The sequence below is a fragment of the Calypte anna genome, chromosome 1 (genome assembly GCF_003957555.1).
Source record: "Calypte anna isolate BGI_N300 chromosome 1, bCalAnn1_v1.p, whole genome shotgun sequence".
NCBI lineage: Eukaryota > Metazoa > Chordata > Aves > Apodiformes > Trochilidae > Calypte > Calypte anna.
Window position 1 is genome coordinate 176,187,441 of NC_044244.1, and position 23,744 is coordinate 176,211,184.

General features: G+C 39.9%; 1 protein-coding gene across 2 annotated transcripts in view; it reads right to left on the minus strand.

The window, feature by feature from the left end:
• Positions 1-23,487, minus strand: part of FRY (FRY microtubule binding protein) — a 163,421-nt gene extending 139,934 nt beyond the window's left edge. For both annotated transcript variants that reach the window (XM_030446532.1, XM_030446525.1), the window contains exon 1: positions 23,097-23,487. In XM_030446532.1, coding sequence (XP_030302392.1) covers positions 23,097-23,166 — 70 coding nt within the window. In that variant the 5' untranslated portion in view covers positions 23,167-23,487. The remainder of the gene's footprint in view (positions 1-23,096) is intronic.
• Between the last annotated feature and the right edge of the window lie 257 nt (positions 23,488-23,744).

A 23,744-nucleotide genomic window follows, 5' to 3' on the forward strand; every position in this document is an offset into this window, starting at 1 on the left:
GAATCCTTTTCTAACTACAATCAAAAAGGAAGCCAGCAGTTTCATAATCCTGTTTCATACTTCACTAGGTATTTTTCAGCATTGAGGCAGACCCTTCTTTGAGTTTTTTGGCTTTGTTTTTTAATAGACAAGTGCTGAAGACCTAAAATGTGTGAGCTAGAGCAGGCCTCCGGATCAGATCAGCCTTTCCATAACCAAAGGGGTAATTTTTAGCTTCAGCATATGATGATGACCACTCACAGAGTGGCTGCACGTCTATATTTATCCCCAAGTACATACTATGCTGACAGATTAACAAAACTACTTCAGGCACTCCAAGAACATGAGACAGGATAATGGAGTTGGACAAAAACAAACCATGCATATCAAACACATGTATTAGCAGGCAATCCGAGCTGAAAGCAATTAGCATAAAAATTCAAAGTACAGAGACAACACAGGATGGGTTTTGTTTTGTAACTATGGTCTTTTGGCCAAAAGTACATACAGTTTAAATTCCTCGTGATAAAACCAACCCATTATCTCCTCCTTTCCCATGCCAAGGGTCAGCAAGAAACCATATATCCCTAAGGATAATTATACATCTACTGAAATAACTCTCAAGAAAACTTGTTTTGTTTTAAACCTGCAAGTGTAATATTGTAAAGAAAGCACATCATTAAATAAAAGGTAAAGAATTTAATTCACAAGAATTTGGTACATGTGTCAAGGTTACCAAAAAGTGGCTTTTCTAGCCTTTGAAGGATAGCTCCCAACTCGTTTGAGCTTGACAGACAAAAAGAATAAAATTCAAGGGAAACTTTTGCTGAAAGAAACCACCTTAGAAGACTAAGAGACCCACTTTATATTGGTGAAAGAAACTGTTAAGATTCTCAAGGAAAATGCTGTTCCAGCATACCAGTAAGATGTGCTAATAGGACTATTTTAATGGAAGTATTATTTCCCTAATTCATTTGCATGTTTCAACAAAAAATAACCACCCAGGCATAAAGTTAACCAATTAAATATAGTATTAATGACTTGCAGTAGACATGATAGGAAATTAATTATTTAAAGTACAGAATTTCATGATGACAAATTGATGCTACTAATTTCTGATCTTTCTGTGCTTCTGATCCTCTCTTAAGAGGATGGACACTTGACAATGGAAGATGAGGAAGAATTCAGTGCACATCTGAGTCCCACACTGACCACCTGGAAAGCAGCAATGTAAGTTATGGTGGTACCTATGTTGGCCTTACTCATCACATGAACTAAATTTAATGCAATATGAATATTAGCCTACATGTTTTGTTTACTGCTTATTTTCAATTTTTTATTAAAAGTGTAGATTAACTAGGGAGTAAATATACCCTTTTTGAGATACTCATCCCTTTTTCTCAGCTGCATGCTTGTCTAAATAATACTTAAAACTAATTATTAAAACAAATGTAAGAAAACCTGATTGTAAAGCCTAGAGCAATTTCTGAGGTCCCTATAAAAGCTTCTGTATGAATCTGCCATAAGCAATAGCATTGCAGACATAGCTTTCCTTCTCTAATGCTGGAAACCATTTACAATTTTAACTATAGTGGGGCTGGCATGCATTCTGTTAGGGATAGAGAGAGCTGTAATTACTCTTTGCATATGTCTGCATCAGGCAGATAGTAGCAACTGTGGAGCTTTGATACTGCACTTAACTGGATGTACTGCTGCAAAGCTTCCTCTGATTCAAGAAAAAATGTACAGAAAGCAGTAAACAAGACATGTAGGCAAATACCTGTATTTCAAGAAGTTGATTGGATGTGATGGCTCATTTGCAGGTGAGGGAATTCTTTGCAGTGAAAAATTCACTCACTGACAGCAGTATGCAGCCCCAGTAGATACAGACACATACAAGAAGAATGTATCAGAGAGTCTTTATCATAAAAAGATCAAACATATTTTCCCTCTCAGGTAGAACAAAGCTGTCTCCAAAACTACAGACCATAGAAATCTGAGTGAACTGTATTTTGAAACTTCAGATTCTTGAGAATTTCTTAAAACAGCTGCTTGAGCTGCTACTCTTGGTTGTTCTGCACACTGTCTTGACAAAAGAATATGACATGAAACTACCCCAACTCATCCTGTCTTTCAAAAGTATATTTAATCCAAGTACAGGATTCCTCAAGAGTTCCTTTGGTTGACCAGTTAGATAGATGGTTAGCAAGGTAACAAAGATAAAACCAAGCAATTCTATACAAAATAAAAGTCTGGGTACAGCTTGTAAGTGCCTGTGTCAGAGGAAATGCTATCTAACCTAGAAGATAATACAGAAGAGAACATGAGGTCAACAGGTAAAACAATAAAAGAAGTTTAAGATTCTAAAGCAAACCAGCTAATTCTGGAAATAAGTCTGAAGGGAATTACAGATTTGGGAGGATTTCCAAAAAGGGGGTGAGAGATGACCTAAGCTCTTCCAAATGGAAATTCTCAAACTACTTGGTTATGCTGAAACTGTAAGAGAGAAAAGGCTAATTTGTAAATTTCAGATTCCTCCACCTCTTTAAAAGAGTCATACCTCAGGGGAGTCATTTGTACTAAATGGCATAGGGGAGGAGAAAGGAAGGAAGTTATCTTCAGTGATAAAAGCATTCCAGGAATTTGTTACAGATTTAACTGAGATTAGACCAAAATTTTAACTTCATTCTGTCTGGAGACCCAGTGAAAAAATGCTGTTGCTGGTTTTGGATTCCATATTCCACTCTTTTTCAGAATACTTGTTGAATGGCAAATGGCAGCTCCATCCCCTTTAGCCATAGTTGGGCCATTCTCCAAACTTTATATTCCTTTTACCTTGACAAGAAAGTGTAATTTTTATGTGAAGACAAGAAACAGAAAAGCCAGAAAATGGGAGATGAATTAGTGCATCTGCTAAGAAGTGGCAGAGTTGATAATAAACTGTCAGCTTTGGCCAGCTCAACTACTCCAGACTAGGAGGCTTGAACTTCAAGTGTGTGTGTGCCTGTGCAGCCACATGCAATTCTTCCATTTATTTTCAGTATCTTTAGGATGTTACAAAAATTGCAGGCCAAAACCAGGCCATATGATATCCTCAGTGAAACAAAGCTAGTGCTCTGTAGTAAACTCATTATGCACTCCCCTGAATCTAGGGATGGACCATGATCTGCAGAACAGAGCCTCAGAAAAAGTCCCATGTGTGGTAATTTCTTACCAAACAGATCCAATCCCCTGCAGGATTAAAAAAAAGAAAAAAAAAAAAGAAAAAAAGCGCATCATCCATGAAAATAAGTCTATGGCCATTCAGTAAGACTGATGGATGTTAAAATATCACTTGTGGGAGATGGTGGGATGGTCTCCTCAAATGCCTACAAAAAGCTCAAATGTTCATTCCACTTAGAGATGCTTAAGAAGCAGCAATCTTCTAAGATGAACCCCATTAGGAAATAACCAGTTTAATACAGATATATTTGCCCAAGCTCAGGTAAACATTGTAAGAGTCCTCACACACAATGACAGTTCTTACTAGAGAGGGATGTATGTGGTGAAGTATCTGTTAGCTTTCAAGCTGAGCATCTTGTTCAGCTTGGTACCTTGGGAAAGCTAAAATTGTTGGTTTGGCTTTATCAGCTACTAGCAACCTTCTGGCCCTCACAACCGAGCTGCTGGCAGGTGGGTGTTAATCCCTGTAAGTCTCTGATGTGCACTGCTATTCAGTGTAAAAAGGGGGTGATTGATGTCAGACCCTGCAGAGGAAAAGCTGGGAGTGTAAAACCTTTTCTTCTCTTGGAAGAGACTTTGTCTCCATAGTCAGGGGAGTCAAGAATGACAACTGTCAAAACAAACCAACAAACAGGAAACAGTGTCATGCACGGTCACCCACTGTCTAAAATCCTTTTCACTGACTTGGCAAAGCTCCTGGTAACTATAATCCTGAAAGATGCAGAATTTCCTTCTCTATTTCTCCAAAGTTGCAGGTCAGAGGTTGCACAGCTTAACAGCGTTCCCTCCGTACTTACACTCAGGTTCCTCCAAGATGTATGTAAGTCAGGAGAGCAATTCTCCTTCCTGCCCATTCCCTTTGCTCACCATTTATTTTTCTGCTCCCTCTAGATGATTATTTTCTTGTTTTCCCACCATTTCCCACCATGCTGAATACATGTGGGAATCTAGGCATATAACATAAAGATTTTTAGCTGTGCCAATTTTAGAATTTGCATGGTTTATTATAAGATTAGACTGAAAAATCTAAATGTCATGGGAAATCTTGGGGACAATTCCAAAACAGTTTTCCATTGCCATCTGAGTGGTCATTTGGGCATGACTTCTCACTAAAGGATGCATCTGTGTTGCTTCTGATGGGACCCAAATCAAACATAAAAACTTCTCAATTTCTGTGTTCTATATGGCAATGAGATGCTGCTTCTTTAGATGACAAGCTTAACAATATACTTTCAAGATCTTGGCATTTTCTTCTAGATAACTTCAAACTTTTTTTATCTCTGCCAGTTACTCCAAAAGTAAAACTTACAGGTAAAAGTGGAATTATATATCCTGATCATATTTTTCAGATTATTACATTATTAGATTTTTTTTAATTTAAAAAATATATTTCTAAAAAATGTTGAATTTCTCTGCCTTCAAATAGAGCTTAAAACCAGTCTGATTTTAAATAAAGATGTTAAAACTTTTCTTTCATACTGCTTTATCCACTAGGGAAAAAAGATAGCATCTGCTTTGGTTTTGTTGGATCAGAAAATAGTTTCCTATGAGTTTTTTAGACACATGTTTTGTTGGGTTTGCTTTCTTTTTCAGAAACAGGGAGATGAAGATATTCCTGTCGTTTTGTGGTTGATGGGTGTTAGTGGAAGAATTATTTTTAGGAACCTTGGACAAGTGCCAAGGAAGCACAAGGCTAAAAGAGTCCAACAGAGAGGGAATAGTTACTTCCAAAAGAGGGACCAGCAAACAGGAAGGATGTGACTTGCACCTTCCTTCCCTACAAGTTTTCTCCTGGAGAAAGTACACTTTTCCTTTTCTACTTAAATGTTTTATAATAAAACTGTCAGAGTCAGGATAAGATGAAATTGTAATGAGATAATTAAACTGCCTATTTTTAAGCAGTTTTTAAGGAAGACATTTTATGCTTGTATCTGAATTCTATTATTTCAGTAGCTACCTCACATGTTAGAACTGGAACATTCCCTGAATATTTGTTGTCTGTGTCCATACTTACTCCTCCAAACCAGTAACAAATGGTGTTCCATGCTGCTAAAACTCAAGTGTTTCACTGGAATGAAAACAGAGTATCAGGTATGGATGCTGTGGGTTTTGTGCAACGTACACGTCTGAATGAAAACCTGAGTGTGTTGTAACGCTCTTTTGCAAACATAAGCAGCATTTTACTACTGAGACACAAAAAGAAAGAGGCTGTAGCCCATTCCCCTCTGAAACTGCATGGTCTGAACCATCCTACTGACCTGTGTTCAATGGCTAGGAGTTAAATTCCTGAAGAGCTCAAGAGAATGAGCTGGGCAGTCACACTCAAAGAACTGTGGTCAACTAATGTCCAAATGGAGATCAATAATGAGTGTTGATCAGTGACATTTCTCAAGGGTCAGTACTGGGATTGGCACCTTTTTAACATCTTTTAATTATGTGGACAATGAAATTGAGGGCACCCTTGGCATGTTTGCCTAGGACACCAAACTATATGGTGTGGTCAACTTACTGCAGGGAAGAGATGCCATCCACAGGGACCTTGACAGGCTTGAGAGGTGTGCCTGAGAACTGCATGAAATCCAATAAGGCCAAATGGAAGATCCTGCACAGGGGTGGGGTCAATCCCAAGTACAAATACAGGTCAGGCAGAGGATGCACTGAGAACAGCCCCAAAAGGACTTGGGGGTGTTGGTTGATGAGAAGGTCAACATGAGCCAGCAATATGCACCTCTAGCCCACAGGGCCAGTCACATCCTGGGCTGTATCAAAAGAAGCATGGCCAGCAGGTCAAGGGAGGTGATTCTCTCCCTCTCCTCTGCTCTGCTCTGGTGATATCCCAACTGGAGTACTGTGTCCCATTCTGGGGTCCCCAACATAAAAAGGACATGGAGCTTGTGGAGCAAGTCCAGAGGAGGGACATGAAGATGATCAGAGGGCTGGAGTACCTCTCCTGTGAAGACAGGATGAGAGTTGTTCAGCCTGGAGAAGAGGAGGCTGCAGAGAGCCTTATAGCAGCCTTCCAATATCTAAAGTAACCAAGAGGAAAGCTAGGGAGGGACTTTTCACAAGGGGATGTGGCAACAGGACAAGGGGGAATGGCTTCAAATTGGAAGAGGCTAGATTTAGATTAGATATCATTAAGAAATTCTTTGCTGTGAGGGCAGTATGACACTGGCACAGGTTGCCCAGGGAAGCTGGGGATGCCCCATCCCTGGAAGTCCTCAAGGACAGGCTGGATGGGGCACTGAGCAACCTGGTCTAGTGAAAGGTGTCCCTGCCCATGCAGGTGGGTTGGAACTGGATGGTCTTTAAAGTTCCTTCCAACCCAAGACATTCTATGATTCTAAGTGATTCATCCTAGTTCCAGAAAGAATAAATCCCTTTCTAGAGATGCCTATCACTTGTCAGTGACTACTGAAGAACTGACAACAAAGAGTTGCATCCAAGGTTATGAGATGAATCTTACTCTTAAGAGTGTCTTGTACAGATGGAGATGCATCATGGTGCGTTCTGCTGATGCTGGCCAGGATTCACACCCTTGCTTGAGTGGGTGGAAAATGGCACTATACCAGGAGTAAACCAAGCCACAGGCTGGCATAGTGAACTGCCAAACTAAACCTTCACAGATCAAGAAGACATTTACAAAATTTCATGGTGAAGCCAAAGGAAAGATTTCTGTGAATAAAGACTAACATGAGGATAAGTTAGATACCCATTCATGTTCCCCTTTACCGTGGAGCATACAAAGTAAAATCTATACAAAGAAAAATGAGAGAAAAAATTTTGCAGCCAAAAATTGGAATTAAAAATTTGTCATCGTCATTCAATCATGTCTGATTGAATCATTATTGTCATTACTTGATACTTGCTGCAGCAGCACACTCACACCACTCTCTAACTTCTATATTAAATGAAACACTCTTTGGCCTCTTTGCTTACAGACAACCCAACACAGCACGTGTTATCTTCCACTAGGCACACACTAGGCTACAATATCAAATAATCCTTCATTAACATTATATTAACAACTCTTTGAAAGTGGAGCTCACTTGTTTCTTGGTCATAAACCTAAAGGAAAATGTAAATGTTTGTTCCCTTGCTAGACCCAGACTCCAGGACATAAATATTTCTTGTAGTGATTCTGAAATATAAAGCCAGCAAAGACAAGACAATTCCTTTTACCATCCACGTGAGCTCAATGAAGGTTTTTCAAAGTTTGGTTTCAGTACAGCCTATTGAAAATCTTTCACTTGAACAGATGAATTAAGCACACGGAATTTAGCTGCTGTCCGAGGAACCTTCTGCATGACCAGACAACTGCAAATACCAAAGACAACACAGACAGGACACTGCTCTGATGCTGGGCAGTGGACCATGACACCAATCTCCTTCCATTTATCAGAGCATCTAAATGTTTTGGAATAAGTCACTGCCAGAAATAAATTATTAAATTTGGAGAGGAGCAGGCACCTATAGCGAGCTCTGCATCCATTAGTTATGAAAATAAAGAAAGATTCTTTACAACTGAAAATATTAAAAGGATTCTTTTAATGGAATATTCGAAGGGAAATGCAGTATTCCTAAGCACTGCAACAAAACTGATGTTGTATCAGGTTTTCTCAAAGTTTCAGGAATGACAGTCTAGGCAACCACAAGACAGCTGGCCTGATACTCATCCATGAATGGCTGCATTTAAGTAATAAAGAACCAAATATAATAATCCAATGCCATAAGCATAGGCTTATGGAAAGCAGATGTTATTCATGTAACTGTATCTTTTTACCAGATTATAAATTTGATTAACAAAGTTAAAAGTGTGGTCTTATATTTCTGTTTGGCAAGTGCATTGGTATCATATCAAACTGTAAAATGAAAACCAAAAAAATCAACATTCAGAACAAAAACAGATTAAAAGCTAAGTAACACACAGTTCTCAAAATGGGTTAAGGGAGGTCTTCTGGAGGTACAGTTCTTGGTCCTGTACTATTTAGCTTTACTGTTAATGACAAAAAAAACCTGAAAATTGAGAGTGGTAGACAGAAAAAATAGTAGAAATGTCCTTCTACTTTGAACACCATTTTGAAAACTAAATGCAAGCAAAGAATATCATAGAATCATAGAATCATAGAATTGGCTGGGTTGGAAGGGACCTCAGAGATCATCGAGTCCAACCCTTGAACCACCGTTGCGGTTGCTAGACCATGGCACTGAGTGCCACATCCAGGCTCTTTTTAAGTATCTCCAGGGACGGAGAATCCACTACTTCCCTGGGCAGCCCATTCCAATGCCTGATCACCCTCTCGGTAAAGAAATTCTTTCTAATATCTAACCTAAACTTCTCCTGGCACAACTTAAGACCATGCCCTCTTGTCTTGTTGAAAGTCGTTTGGCAAAAGAGACCAACCCCCACCTGGCTCCAACCTCCTTTCAGGGAGTTGTAGAGAGTGATGAGGTCTCCCCTGAGCCTCCTCTTCTCCAGGCTGAACAGCCCCAGCTCCCTCAGCCTCTCCTCATAGGATATTTGCTTAAGTCCCTTCACCAGCCTGGTTGCCCTCCTTTGGACCTGCTCCAGGACCTCGATATCCTTCCTAAACTGAGGGGCCCAGAACTGGACACAGTACTCGAGGTGTGGCCTCACCAGAGCTGAGTACAGGGGCAGAATCACTTCCTTGGACCTGCTGGCCACGCTGTTCCGGATACAGGCCAGGATGCCATTGGCTTTCTTGGCCACCTGGGCACACTGCTGGCTCATGTTCAGCTTCCTGTCAATCCAGACTCCCAGGTCCCTTTCTGCCTGGCTGCTCTCAAGCCACTCTGTGCCCAGCCTGGAGCTCCCCATGGGGTTGTTGTGGCCAAAGTGCAGGACCCGGCACTTGGCCGTGTTAAACCTATGGAGAACTGCATTGTCAGAGACAAAGAACACAGGCCACATGGACAGAATAAGGCTTTCTATTCCTGGGAAGCACTGATTATGAGAAAAGGCCTGAAACCAGGATGACTAATGTGTCAAATACAGGCTGCTATTCTTGTGACCTGAAGAGCTATGGAGAGCCTTTTCAAGCAGGATAAACAAAAGCAAAAGCAGGAAAGCTTCACTGCCAGGGTCTCTGCAAACACTGCTGGATGATGCTCTGTCCTGTTCTGGTGTCTGCAACTTGAGAAAGATATTGAGGAATTACAGGATATTCAGGAAAGATAACTGGAAAACAGGCCTTTAAGCTTAGTTTAATTTGACCCTCTTATGGCAGAAATTTCCACCTACAATGGCACCTATTCACAAAACATTTACACAGAGCCCCTCAAAATGAGCTGTGATTTACACCCAAAATACCTTTTAAGACACACACAGGCACTTAGGTCCTTCCAAGGTGTGATTCATTATCTCCCAATAAACACACTCAAAGCAGGTCAACTTAACTGTATCCTGAAAGTGTATTTTTCTCCACTGGCAATCAGCAAAGTCAGTCTTGGCTATGTCAGATGTAATACTAACATTGAGGATGCCTGAAAGTTAAATAAGAAAACTTCCATACTTGCTAAGCATGAATATGGGGAATAGAAATCTGGTAACAGACAGCTCTTCGTTCAGGAACATCCAGTGTTGAAATTTTAAACTAGACAAATGCATTAAAGAAGTTAAACACAAAGGGAAGGAAATTAGCTGCCAGAATGCTATTAAGGCTGGTGCTGATTCTTCCATTAGTAGAATTTTAAATTAGGATTTTTTTTTTTTATATGTGCTTTAGCCCAAACAGAAATTAATTCAGAGCAGCCATAATGCCTGCTCTATGAGAAGAACAGATTGGATGACACAATGGTTTTTCTGGTTGTATAATTTGTGACTCGTCGAATACATTAGTAGAAAACATTGCTGAGAACAATCTTTCTTTGGCGAAAGATACAGATGTTGCAAGATGGCCTCTTCTATTTCTAGTCTTGTCTGATACCAAGAAGCAGAATTCTGAATGCCTATCAATAACTGGTATCTCTCTGCACATCCAGGTACAAATATATCTCATGTGATCAGAATATATTTGTGATATATGCAGTAACTATTGTGATATATGCAGTAATTTCCTGCCGTTATGTTTGCCTATGCCTTTGCCAAAACAGAAGCTGTTGTTTTGTAGAATACACCTCAGGGGAACATGAAAGTGGAGGCAACTTACTGGGATGTTCCAACTTTCAGAGAATATTTTAATGAAAAAGTACATTGGCAGAATAATTTATAAATATGCCTTATAACTAAAAGCAGTAACCAGAGAAAACTGTGGTTGTCTTAAGAGAATATTTGTAAGCAAAAGTGAAGCTCTCTTAAGGCATTCTCCAGAAAAGCCATATTCTACTTTTTGTGTGGATGTCTGAGAACCAGGGCTGAAATGCTGTTACTGAATGTATGTTCACAGGCACATGAAGGGGGACAGTCCTGTCAGTCCTGAAAAGGCTAAAACCACATCTTAGTGCATGTTATAGATCAGCAACAAATGCCAGGTCATCTGTTATGGAACAAGGCTCAATCAATATCAAGGTTTAAGGACTTTTCCTTGGATAATTTTATTCCTTGTATATTTCAGCACAAGATGAAACAAAATTCAGTTTTATACTTGGGTGTGTAAGAAAGGTTATGGTAATATTGTTTGCATTCATAGAATCATAGAATTAGCCGGGTTGGAAGGGACCTCAGAGATCATCTAGTCCAACCCTTGACCCACGGGAGCAGTTGCTAGACCATGGCACTGAGTGCCACATCCAGTCTTTTTTTAAATGTCTCCAGGGACGGAGAATCTACCACCTCACCGGGCAGTCCATTCCACAGCCCAATCACCCTCTCCGTGAAGAAATTCTTTCTAATATCTAACCTAAACCTCCCCTGGCACAACTTAAGACTGTGTCCTCTTGTCTTGTTGAAGGTCGTCTGTGAAAAGAGTCCAGTTCCCACCTCGCTACAGCCTCCTTTCAGGTAGTTGTAGACAGCAATGAGGTCTCCCCTGAGCCTCCTCTTCTTCAGGCTGAACAGCCCCAGCTCTCCCTACTTAACATAATTTTCTTCATTCTTCTCTTGTGGGACCTAAGAAATTCACCAAATGCAGGTTTGTCAAATCTGAAGAATTTGATGCGCTTTGAATTAAATATCACAACAAGCATAGCTCTAGCTCAGTGGCTGCCACTGTCCTCTCCCTGCCTCAAAAGGAACCTTGTAACACTAAGTTGAGGGCTCCAAGGGGGCAAAAGAACTCAGAAGACAAACACATTTCCAGCAATAAGCAATTAGATCAGAATTATTGTGTTAAAACTCCTCGACTCTCACTGTAGAAATAAACTTTAAACCATAAAAATACTGACCTAAAAATGCACAAATGTTTTTGTAAATAGGTGTGGAATCAAAAAGACCATTCAAAGAAAAAAGGACAGGCAATGTTCAACGATGCTGTTCCATAAACTGTGATCTTACCATAAATTGTATTAGTTACAAACACCAGCTGTTGTTATGGCACATCACTTCACATCAAACACAATGCCAAGCTATATTAGCATAATGGGTTATTATTCCCAGATCCGTGTGATCAGTACTCCATGGCAACCCAATGATAATGAATGGCTTTGTCAGCAAGAAAACATGAGCAAAACTATATGAAGCACAAACCTCAAGTACCTGAAATGGCACAAAAGGCTGTTAATAACTTCAGGATTTAAACACCAGCCCTGGCATTTCCTTCCACAGATGCACAGAAAGAGGCACTGAAATTTGCAGTTCATTCTCAGCCAACCATTGCCATTGTGGGGACTTGGCATTTCCAAGACACTTCCACTCATGGCTCCAATCAGTTGAGAACTTGGTGCTTAAATCCCACCTGTGGAACAGAAACCAAAAAACTGACCCAAACGATTGGGCTCCCAGTGAGTCCAGCAGTAGCTCAGAATGGGTTCCCTGACAGCCAACCTGGCCTGATGCTCCTGAGATACATCCCAACACAGACCTCACTCTGTTGGGTCACTTCAGAGCTACAAAGCAGAGCAGTGAAGCAGCTCCTCTCCTTTTCCAGTTGTCTGAAGCTGCTTTTTATGTAACAGCTTTACAGTTAAGAGTGTGTAGTATCTTTGGATTAAATGCTTAATTAAACCTCAGAATTCTGAACTCTCATCTCCCACCTTCTCATGTTCTGGCTACCAGCCAGCACCGTAAGGATTGATCATGTTCCACTTGTTAGAGGTTTGTCAAATTTGAAGAATGAATTTGATGTGCTTTGAGTTAGAGATTAAATATCACAACAAGCATGGCTCTAGCTCAGTGGCTGTCACTCAGTTAATCAGTGAGTTGCAATCATTAAAAATTGTGTGGTAGATTAAAATATAATAATCTTAAACAATAAAGGTATTCAGGCAAGTGAATGCTTACATTCGTAATTTACCTTTTGTTCTTGTCATTGTTAGATACACTACACAAATACCTCCAAATAAGATCCTTAGCTATTTCTACCTGTTTGCTGCCTGAGCTGGAGCCATACTAAATAACTTCTATCATACTCATCTTCATCCTAGGTTTCTTTTTCTCAGTGTATTGTCCCACAAAACACAATGGGGAGGCAAAGAATCCACCTCTGAAGCAGTAATTGTTCCAGATACCACTCTCCTCCTAGTAAAGACATCTCTGATTTAGCACAGAGTAGCCTTATGATATTACATGCTACTGAGTAATAGCTGCACAAAAACCATATAGGAACTTTCAAACTAAAGTCTGGAGTCCATCCCTGCAATACCCAGCTGGTTAGCCCAATGTAATGGGACAACAAAGCATCACTAAGGATCCTTTATCTACCATGCCTCATGCCAGTTTTGAATACATTGCTCATAAAGCTATTATGCTTTAAAGTGTGCTTACTGACACCCAAATAGTCACTAATACCCAAATACATGGTCTGTTTTTAACATTCACCCGCAAATGTTGTCAAAAGCACCCAGATCTGCCTGATATTATTTGGGAGGCCGTAGGCCAGCCTAGCTTTTATCAGTAGTTGGTACCCTACCTGCTGTATTGGAGAAGAAATGTGCTAGGAAGTTACCATCTGCTAATGCATTACAAGTAATAAAAACGAGAATAATAATCTAAGTATTTCTTTGTACATCTATGTGCTTTCTACTGTGTGCTACATCACCTTATTTGGCACAGGCTTTCAAAAGTGAAAATGCCAAGTGAGGTACTATAGTGGACATCATTAATCTGATGCCAAAGGAACCAACTGTTGACCCACTTACCCTGACAGTACACATGAATCACCTGCTGTTCTCCTCTCCCAGTAAGATTTAACACTTTCTGCCACCTAACCCAAGCACTTAGGCAAAGCAAAGCATACCCTTTGCTGGAGGGATTTGCTATAAAGCAAGGATGTAGGACAGAATTGGGACTCCTGCACTGTGTTCTGCAGTTGGGAGGCGATTTCTCCGTCTCTCACCTCCCCCATCTCCAAGCTGCTCTCTTCTTACTCCATCTCTACAAGCTGGTGTCTCCTCAAGGCTGTGGCTTCCCCACTTCAGGCTCCCCATTCCACTCCAGGACTCTCAGGCACTGCCCCCCTTGCCCAGCTCATCTCATCCTTCCAGCTCTCTCACCCCAGTCCCATCTCTCCTCCCATCCCTGCCCCTTCAATGACCCCTTTTCCAGTCCCACCCTTGTGTCTGTATCCTACCAGCCACTCTTTATTTCTAGTCCTACTGTCTGGAAAGTATCAATTATTATCAATTATTATCTATTACCCATTACCCATGGTTGGCTACAAAGACTTCCCTGCCTCTTCTCCCTTCATTTCCAGTGGCTCTTTGCTGGGTTTTTAACCCAAACTTGCTCTGCCCCCTGCTCTCACTTTCTTTGGGCAGTTGACCATACAGTGTCTATCCCCCACCTGCCCCCAAGATCCTCTTCAAGAGAATTTTTACCATGAACAGACAACAGTGGTTTTGTATTTTCCCATTCTTACAAAAGGCAGAACCATTTCTGTAGAAAATTCCCAAATTCACCTCCAGGGACATTAAGTTTAGAAGTGCTTTAGCCTGAACTGTTGAGTTCAGAAAAACCCATTGGCAACAGAAAAGAGTTTTTACATAAAAAACCAGGCATAGCAATATAAACACATAATTGTTAACAAATATTATATTCCTTAAAAATCTTTTTATAAAATTCCAACCTGTCTATATTGACAATTTAGTTTTAAAAGTTCATTGAAATAGTAACTGAAATGTATGAAGTCTGCAGCTCTCTGTAACAACCCTTCTACCTGCCCTGTCCCTTACTGCTTAAATATATGACAAATGAGTAAAAAAGTAAAAATTTGTAATTATATTTTCCCTTCAAAAATATTTCCATCTTCTATTTTATGACATAAATGACAAAAATTCACTATGGGCAAGCTGATAGTTTGCTTGCTAATTTACTACAAACCCTAATGACTTCTGTATTTCAAAGGCAGTGCTTTCCAATTTTTGATTCCGTAAGACTTGCTCTTGATCAAGCTCTCACAATACTAAAGAATGCATGTACTGCTCTGCCACGTTTTCCTAAGACAAAAAATCAAACAAAAATCAAATTAACCACCTAACTTTGGTTCAAATAGCACACAGGTGTGGCGAGGTTATTTGTTTCAAACATCTTCCTTCAAAGAAAAAGAATTATAGCTAAGTAATTTTATCCTCATTTAAGGCATCAGTAGCAACAAATATGCAACTTGAGGAATGTAAACCAATCCAAGGAAGTTTCCATTTTAAAATTACAACTTACTACCAGTTAAAAATTTCATTACAAATAATAATTAGTTGAGTCATGATACACTATGTGTCATTTGGCTCCTGAGAATGCAAAGGAAGAAAGGTTCTTCCAGTAAAGGAATAAAAGACAAGGTTTCATTTCTAGCTCTAACAGATGTTTCATGTGCAATCTTGTGTTTCCCAGTTAAATTATCTGTTTCAATTTGCCCAGTAATAGCAATAAAATAATAATACTTCCATCTTTCATACTCATGTAATAATACTGAAAGAATTTAAGTCTGTAAAGCTTCCAGATGGGAAGCACTGTATGAATATTAGAATAATGTAGACCATTGCAAGCAAGGTACTTGCAGCAGTTGCCCTGCAACTGAACTAATGAATGTCAATTTGCATCTTGTGAATGTATTCAAAATAAGTGACACTATGAGTTCTGTGTGCAATCTCCTCTATGGTGTGAGTGAAGTTTGTCCCACAGCCTCTTTACAAAGGCAGCAGGTATTTTCTTAGGAAAAATCTTTCTTCTTATGAGAGGATACTCATTCTGCCATTTTTCATCAGGCAGATTTCCCTCTTCATTACCTAACAGCCTCATTTTATAAATGTAGCAGAAGTCTGAAGCAGAAGTCTTCTAGCAGAAGTCTGAAGAAATGTAGGTATCTTTAATAACTGTACCCTTCTCTGAATTGTTCTGATTTTGCTCAACATGCTCAAAAAAGTCAAGCAGACTGAACAGGCTTTGCTTCCATTGGAAAGCAGACTCAAAAAAATTCCAGTTACAAGAGTATAACAAATTGCATAACTTGATGTTGGGTAGCTTAGACTACTTTTGACATGAGCAATCTCTGTAATATGCAGAGAACAGACCTGGTTCTGAAAATATACAACAATGCATTACTGGGATTATATGCAGAAATCTACGCCACAAATTTCTCAAAAATACAGATAACCTTCTGACTACAGAGGCAAAAAGATCCAGATATTTATAGACGTTCATAAATAGCAACCAGAAATGCAGTAAGAAATATAATTGTGTATGGTCTGTTCAACAAAAGTTTTTAAGGAAATCGATACCAAAACAAGCGGATCGGTAAAGAGAAATCCTTTGAAGTTTAATTTGCTCCACACACAGGTTTTGACTATTCAAGGTTACAGAGGCAGAGGAGAGCTAGATAGCTAGAGATTACAAAAAAATGTTAATATAATGATCATACAATTATAGGAGAATTTCTGCAAAACAATACCTTTGGCAGGCTTCTGTGTGGGAGCAGGTACTACTCACTACTTAAGAATTTAAGGGACCATAAATGAGTCTTTCAGAATCAAGTCCTTCAAAATAAAACCAGAACCATCTGCAACTTCACAATTTTAAATAAAATCCAAAACAACAATAATCAAGACCTGCTATATTCTTCTGATCAATCTATGTATCATCTTCACATTTCAACTGCACACAAATTATGGTTTCTGAACCACCCACTGACTAGGGGAAACCACAGCAGCCTCTCTACTTGTATTCAGTAGTGCTACATTTGATGACAGCAAATTTCTGAAAGCACAGTAAGTATTTCAGATAAAGATTAGGGTTATATAAAGATTATACAGCATGCCTCTCAAATGCTTTTTGGGTTTTTAGTGTGTGAAAATTCTCTGCTAAGGCTCCAACCACCTAATTAAGCTCTTTATCAGCAACACATTCCCCTGAAGACACGTGGTATCTGTCACTACAGTGATCCCACACTATTTACAAAACAACACTCAGATTCCTCTTTAAACCAGTGGCCTAAAAAGCACCCCAAAATCTCCTTTCTGGGATGTGGCAGAGCTGAATCTCTCACATAGCTCTGTAATGCCAGTTACACCACTGAGCTTGGTATTTCTGTACAAACTGGTGGCGGTCTCTCTGTTTTTTTAGCAGAAAAGGAAGAATTGGACAACATAGTGGAACCACTGCTACTTGGATGAGGGCAAACTAGGAGGCCAGTGTTTCTCAGGTGTGTTTTCATTCAGCCACTTGTTTCAGCAAGCTCTGCTGTACAATGAGAACAGAAAACCTTTGCTATTCCTCCATTTTGAATATGACTATAATGTTAAATACATTCAGCATCACAAATATATAGAGAATTGCCATGCTTATCAGTAGTTCTGTGAGGAAGAGAGCCTTTAATGGGCACAAGCTGGAACACAGAAGTTCCATTTAAACATAAGAAAAATCCTCTTTATTATCTATATATATTATTATATCCTTGTCCAGTGACAAGGCACTGGAGCAGGCTGCCCAGGGAGGCTGTGGAGTCCCCTTCCCTGGTGATATTCAAACCCCAACTGGATGCAGTTCTGTATAATGTGCTCTCCAGGATGCTGCTTCAGTGGGAGAGCTGGACTAGGTGATCTCTAGAGGCTCATTCCAACTCTGATAATTCCGTGATCAAGTGCTCCCAAATTCTGGACTTGCACAAGTTCAACCTTTCCCCCTTACCAGATGTGCCATATCAAGGGGCACTCTAGCACCTGGCAGACAGAGGCTGGAGAGACCTTGCTGGAAAAGCCTAAGGCAAAGGCAGCACTCTGTCCACTCTCTCTAAACACCCTGCCCCATTCAGTGACAGCTCCACATTTTCCTTGTTCCTTTTGCCACTAATGAAGCAAGAGAAACTATTCTTGTTGTTCTTGATATCCCTTGTAACTCCCATCTCCAGCTGAGCTTTGGATTTCCAAACAACAACATCCCTGCATGCCCAGGCAATGTTTATAAATGTCTTTTGTGCACTGGAGCTCAGCCATGAGGTCCCTGCTAAGCCAAGCTGATCTCCTCATATGTTTGCTTCTTTCCCTGAGTATTGGGGTGTCCCACTTGTAAGATCATATAAACATAGGACAGTTTTGGTTTGGAAGAGACCTTAAAGATCATCTAGTTCCAACCCTTCAGCATGGGCAGGGACATCTCTTAGTAGATCAGGTTGCTCAAGGCCCCATCCAGCCTGGCCTTGAACACTTCCAGGGAGTGGGCACCCACAGCTTCCCTGGGCAACCTGTGCCAGTGTCTCATCACCCCCACAGTAAAGAATTTCTTTGTAATGTCTAACCTAAATCTCCTCTCTTCTAATTTAAAGCCATTACTCCTTGTCCTGTAACTCCATGCCCCTGTAATAAGTGTCTCCCCAGCTTTCCTCTTTGGGTACGGGAGATGCTGACTTGAAAGACCTGCTAGCTTTCCTGAGGTCCTCTGCCTTTTGGAGCAGCACCTTATGGGATCCATCTAAGAGTTTCTGAAATTTAAAAAATGGAAATCTGCTCTCTAAATTTCTAAATTCTCTAAATCTTCTAAATTTAGAAGCAGGGTCCAGGGTCCATATTCTGCAACCCTCTTTCCTCAGTCTTCTCTGGCTCTTGAGCTCCAGACAGTTCTTCCTTGTCAGTGGATAGCAAATACAGCTGCTCTACCCCTGTTTCGTCTATCTTGATCAAGAGATTTTCCCCCCTCTCCTGAGAAATCTTCACTGCTTGCACCATTACTATGTTGCACATCCAGAAGACATCAGGATGTTCAAGTACCTCATGTGAACCAACATCAGCAATTCATCAGCTTCATCAAGTTGTTTAAAGAATGCTTTGTCTGCTGCCTCACCCTGATTACGTGGTCTGTAACAGATGCCCACTATCGTGTACTACTTCAAGTCCTCTCTTCTGTTCTTGACCTACAAACTCTCAAGCACACTGTCACCCACCATAGAAGAACTCTATACACATGAGGAGCTCCTTCACAATGATGGCAACCTCCCTTCCTCAAATTTCCTGCAGGTCCTTCCTGAAGAGTTTGTGTCCATACATCACAGCCCTCCAGCTGTGTGAGCTGCTAACACCAGGCCTGCTACTCCAGTGATGCTACAGCCTTTTGACTACACGTAGCACTTGAGCTCCTTCTGCTTGTTTTCTGGTGTGCATGCATTTGTATACACAGACTATGGGTGGCTGGGTCTTCATTCTGTTTAAAAAAGAGTTCCTGAGGTTCCTCTTGTCCTATTTGCTCTGCACCCTTTGCTCTCTACCCCAGTTCACTGCCACCTCACTGAACTATGGGTCAGAATCTCCCTCCTCTGTCACTCATCAGTGCAGGCTCTTAGCAGGCTGATGAGCTGGCTGGCAGATGTCTTGCCCCATTTTGTTATACTACTGAACATCTTTCCACTTACATTCTTAAAAAATATAAACAGAGTAAGAATTTACAGTATGTGGCTGAAAGAGCTGCCTTGAAGTTTGAGCACTATGCTTAGTATTCTTTTTAGCTGAAGCAATAGACAAATGATTGGATGATTCAGAAGAGAGTATATTTAAGGAAAAGGGATTTTCTTTCTATGGGTAATTGATTCAAATCTGCTCTAGGTAACCACAGTGGATGAAAAATCACCAGCTCACAAATAATTCAGCTTCATACCTCTGTGAAATTATTCTGCAGGACAAATTTATCAAAGAGACAACAGAAACTGTAACTTTACTGCTGATGCTGTGAAGCAGAGGAGAGGGACGCAAAAGCTGGATTGTCCTGGAGAAGGAACTAGTGCTCATATTTAGGAGCAGGGTACAGAAGCTACTATTAAAAAAAGTATGATTTACCCTAAAGCTCCACCAGTCTAAGAGCACGAATCAGCCAAAAGTGTCTCCTGATCATAGCCGTGTACTCATGTTCCCTTCCTTTTGCTGACCCAAGCATCTACACCATTTTAGAAAGTTTAACTGGCAGGATATTAACTCTGTGGGGAATTAGGGTGGGAGAGAAAGGGCAGGAACATGGGGACAGGGACAAGAGGCGGGGGGACTGGCTCTCCCAGGCACAGCTACTGCAATGCCACACCTGCCCTTCGTGGGTTCAACACCCACAAAAATTCAGTCCCTAGGGCTACCAACTACAGCAAGTGTCAGAGTGCTTAACCAATTGCTTAGAAACTCAGGAATGAATACAGAAAATAAAGCACATGCAATTGGAATTCTGCAAGTGTGGAGACTGCTTCCTACTGTTCACAAGGTCAACAGAGGGTTTAAACTATTAATGAAATGAGTGCATCAAAAGTGACTGAAAATACAAAAGGAATGTTAAGAAGCATTTCAGCTGATGTGCTCCTTTTTAAACCATGGACACTTTTTGTATGTTTACACGCCTAAGGTAGCCTGTACAATGTATCTTCTCTTATAAATGTTCTTTTATATATACAAACATATATACATATATATATATATATATATAAAAGACTATGCTTCTTCAGTGGTATTTTATATGTATAGAGAAAACCACAAGAATTGTTAGTTCTTTCCCTGATCTTTCTGAATAGTAACTAACTACACTGGAAAAAAACAAAACTGCTGGTAATTTGATAAAACTACAACATCAGGTATCACAAATTAATCACTCAAAGTGTACACACACAACAAAATAGCTGTAGGAGATGGTGTCAAAGGCTTTCCTAAAACTCAGGGAGCCAATGTCCACAGCCTTTCCCTTGTCCACCAGGTGGGTCACCCAGTCAGAGAGGGAGATGAAGGTGGTCAAGCATGACCTTCCTCCTTAGAATCAGAAAATGGTTTGCACTGGAAGGGAACTTACCCCCAGCATGGGCAGGCACAGCTGGTTGATGAACATGATAATTCAAGCTGCATGCCAGGTGAACACCTCTGCAAGTGCTACGTAACACTGAACTGAAGTCCTGCCCAACATGTTAAGAGTGCTGGCTTGTTAAACAACTCAGACAGCAAAATTAGAGAAAACTGTCATACCAGGTAGAAAAACTGAGTATATTTCATGGTATGATATGGGCGATGGGTGTGGTTTACAATGCATTAAGAATATTATTGAGCTGTTTAAGCCAAACTATTAATCAGTAGAAAGAACTGGATTTGGTGGGTCCATAAAGACCCAGAAGGATAAATGCTATTCACAGCTACTGTTTTAACATGCCAGTTCACAGAAACATTTATGGACAGCATCTCTACACTGCTAGCATTTCAGCAAAATGTATCCTGTAGGACACAAACTTATTTTTCTTTTAAAGCAGTATGTTAGACCTCTTTCTATGAGGTAAATGCTATGGCATAATTTACAGCTTACTTCTGCTCCTGGCTATGCAAACACAGCACCTACCCTCTGAAAAACATGTTCCTGTGCATGCATGTCCAGGCTTCCCAGCAGTTTCTCAAGCAAGGGAAGTGTTTTCCTCTGCTCCACCCATCACACAGCAGAGCTGAAGAAATCCCAGGTCTTTTGAACTCCCTACTGTCAGCTTATCAAACTGTTTGTTTTTCAGCTAGAAAGGATATGTACAGATTTATGAACACAGCCTTCCAGACCAAGAGCCAAAAAATAATCTAACTGGCAACAAGCTGAAGTCAACCTAGATTGATTTATTGTATTTCCTCTTACTGTTTTCTCAAATACAGTAGAAAGCATGTTTATCAGCTAAAAGAATGTCAGAAATACCAATTATTCATATAGTATTTCAGTTTCTCTAAAACAGATTTTAATTTAAGGATGATTAATTTCAGATTTGCTGTTTTGAAATACTTTCAATATACTTCCATGTAGAGAAAAAATGAAAAAAAAAAAAGTTATATTTAATTCTATAATACAGTCACTTTTATATTCCTAAGTGCTATATTTACTTAGTCTTAAAGTTCCTGTAACCTATTACAAAAATCATGCCAGATCTAATTTGATTTCTGCACCATGAAGTGACTTGTTTTTCTTCTTTCATAAACTGTGATTGGATTGTTATAAAATATGTGTTACCACAATACACACATGATCTCAGGATCTGATGAACATTAGTCCACAAAAGTAACTCAGTTTTAAAATTCTCTTCCAGTCCTTGTGGGATCAGTGATTTGAATGAATATGCACTACATATTTTAGAAGGAGGGCAGATAAGCAATGCTGGTTAGGTTATTATTATTCCCTGGTGACTTCACACTTGTGGTAGAAAAACAGATTCAAACAAGCAGTACAGTGTTACAGAGCTTTCAAATGACCTGGAAAACCAGCTTCTATGGATATAATTTAATGAAGACAAGTCTGGAATGTCACAAATCTAATACAGTATTATTTTTATTTCTGTGCAGGTATTCAGATACACGCCTTGTTATGCAGCTTTTGCAATTTTCTTATACCATGGAATTGAAAATAGTTGTTTTTATGCAGAAGTTATTAAATTCTGAAGAGTGGGATAGTCAGAACCTTACTGTATAGGTAGCCAAGTTGGATTTTTCCAGAGACATCCTGTTCTATCTTTAAAAACAGTTAATTATAGAGATCTCAAACTGATTCTATACAAGTTTCTATAAAAAAGGAATATACTGTTTGTTTATTTTAAATTAAAAAGGCAATTTCTGTCAGTGTTATCACTTGGCCTTTCCTAATCTAAATATATTTTCAAGCACTAGGCTTTATTCGGAAATCTTTATTACATAATATTGCTAAAAAATCCAGAGTGATTGATTTAAACACCAGTGGAAATCAAGAACAGCTATACTGGAAATAGCAAGAGTAAAATGCCATTTGTTTACATTCTGCAAAACCCAGCCTGGATGAGGTAAACAGATGGATTCTTTCTGGATGGAAATATTGCATAAGATTCTGAAATTAAGCAAAGAGGGTGGGAACTGCGGCTATAAGCAACTACTTTGCTATTCATCACATTAAATAATGCCTCTCAGACCTGAAGTATAATGATTACATTTTTTCGGTCCTCGGTGCACAATTAATAAAAAGCAACTTCTGAGCATTGCCACACCCTTGTGATTAAACAGCATTTTCAAAAATATTTAGAGAAAGCTTGAACAAATCAAATAAACATGTAGGCAGGAAACGCTGTTTGGAATGCACTCCCTGCAATGTACTATCACAGAGAGCCAGAAAGCAGCCTAACTTCAGAATTCAATCAAGCAAAATCGAGTGTAATCTCATTACAGCCTCTGCAGTTAATGAAACCTATTTAAATCTCTGACATCCCGATTTTTAGAGCTGACAAAAGCATCACATTACTTAAGTTTATATAACACAAACATACAGAAATACAAATTTTTTACCCTCTAGGTTATCCTAGCTATTTACCAAGCAACGCATAATATGAAAAGATGACTCTTCTGCTACTCACTATTGCTCCAGGATTTCAGTAAATATTTGATACTGATTTCAAAGAAGCCTGAATCCTGCTGGCTAGCCATGTCTGCTGCATACAAAGAGGCTTCTATAATTCTGAGCAGCTGAAGTGGCAGGTACTATGTATGTAGATGTGACTGTCACCAGTCAGTGATGTAAACGAGGGGTCAGAGGAGGAAATGAAGTCTCCGCAGATCCACTTCTTCCGTTCATGGTAGGTAAGCTCATTTAAAAAAAAAAAAAATAAAAAAAGGCGCTCAACAACAAAAACACACCATGGGATTTTTGTCCTTTGCTCTTCCTCCGGGGCTGGTACTTAATTCTATCTGCAGCGGGTTTTATTCCCTCACCCTCTCAGTATGTATTTTCATTTATTCCATTCCCCAGCCGGGCAAATTTCTCCCGGTCTGTTCAGGCATAAGCAGCACCACAGCACTTGTTCCTTAGGCACAGTTACGGTCTCTTCCCCAAGGCTGTCTGAGCCGTGCTGTTCATAACGCGCAGTCTGCCCGTCTGAAGCTTGCTTTTTTTTTTTTTTTTTTTTTTTTTTTTTAATTCAATCGGAAGCTGACAGCCCGAACATATGCACCTCCTCTTCCAAACCCGGTACCAACTTGAAGCCCCACTGAAACCGCCTCTTCTG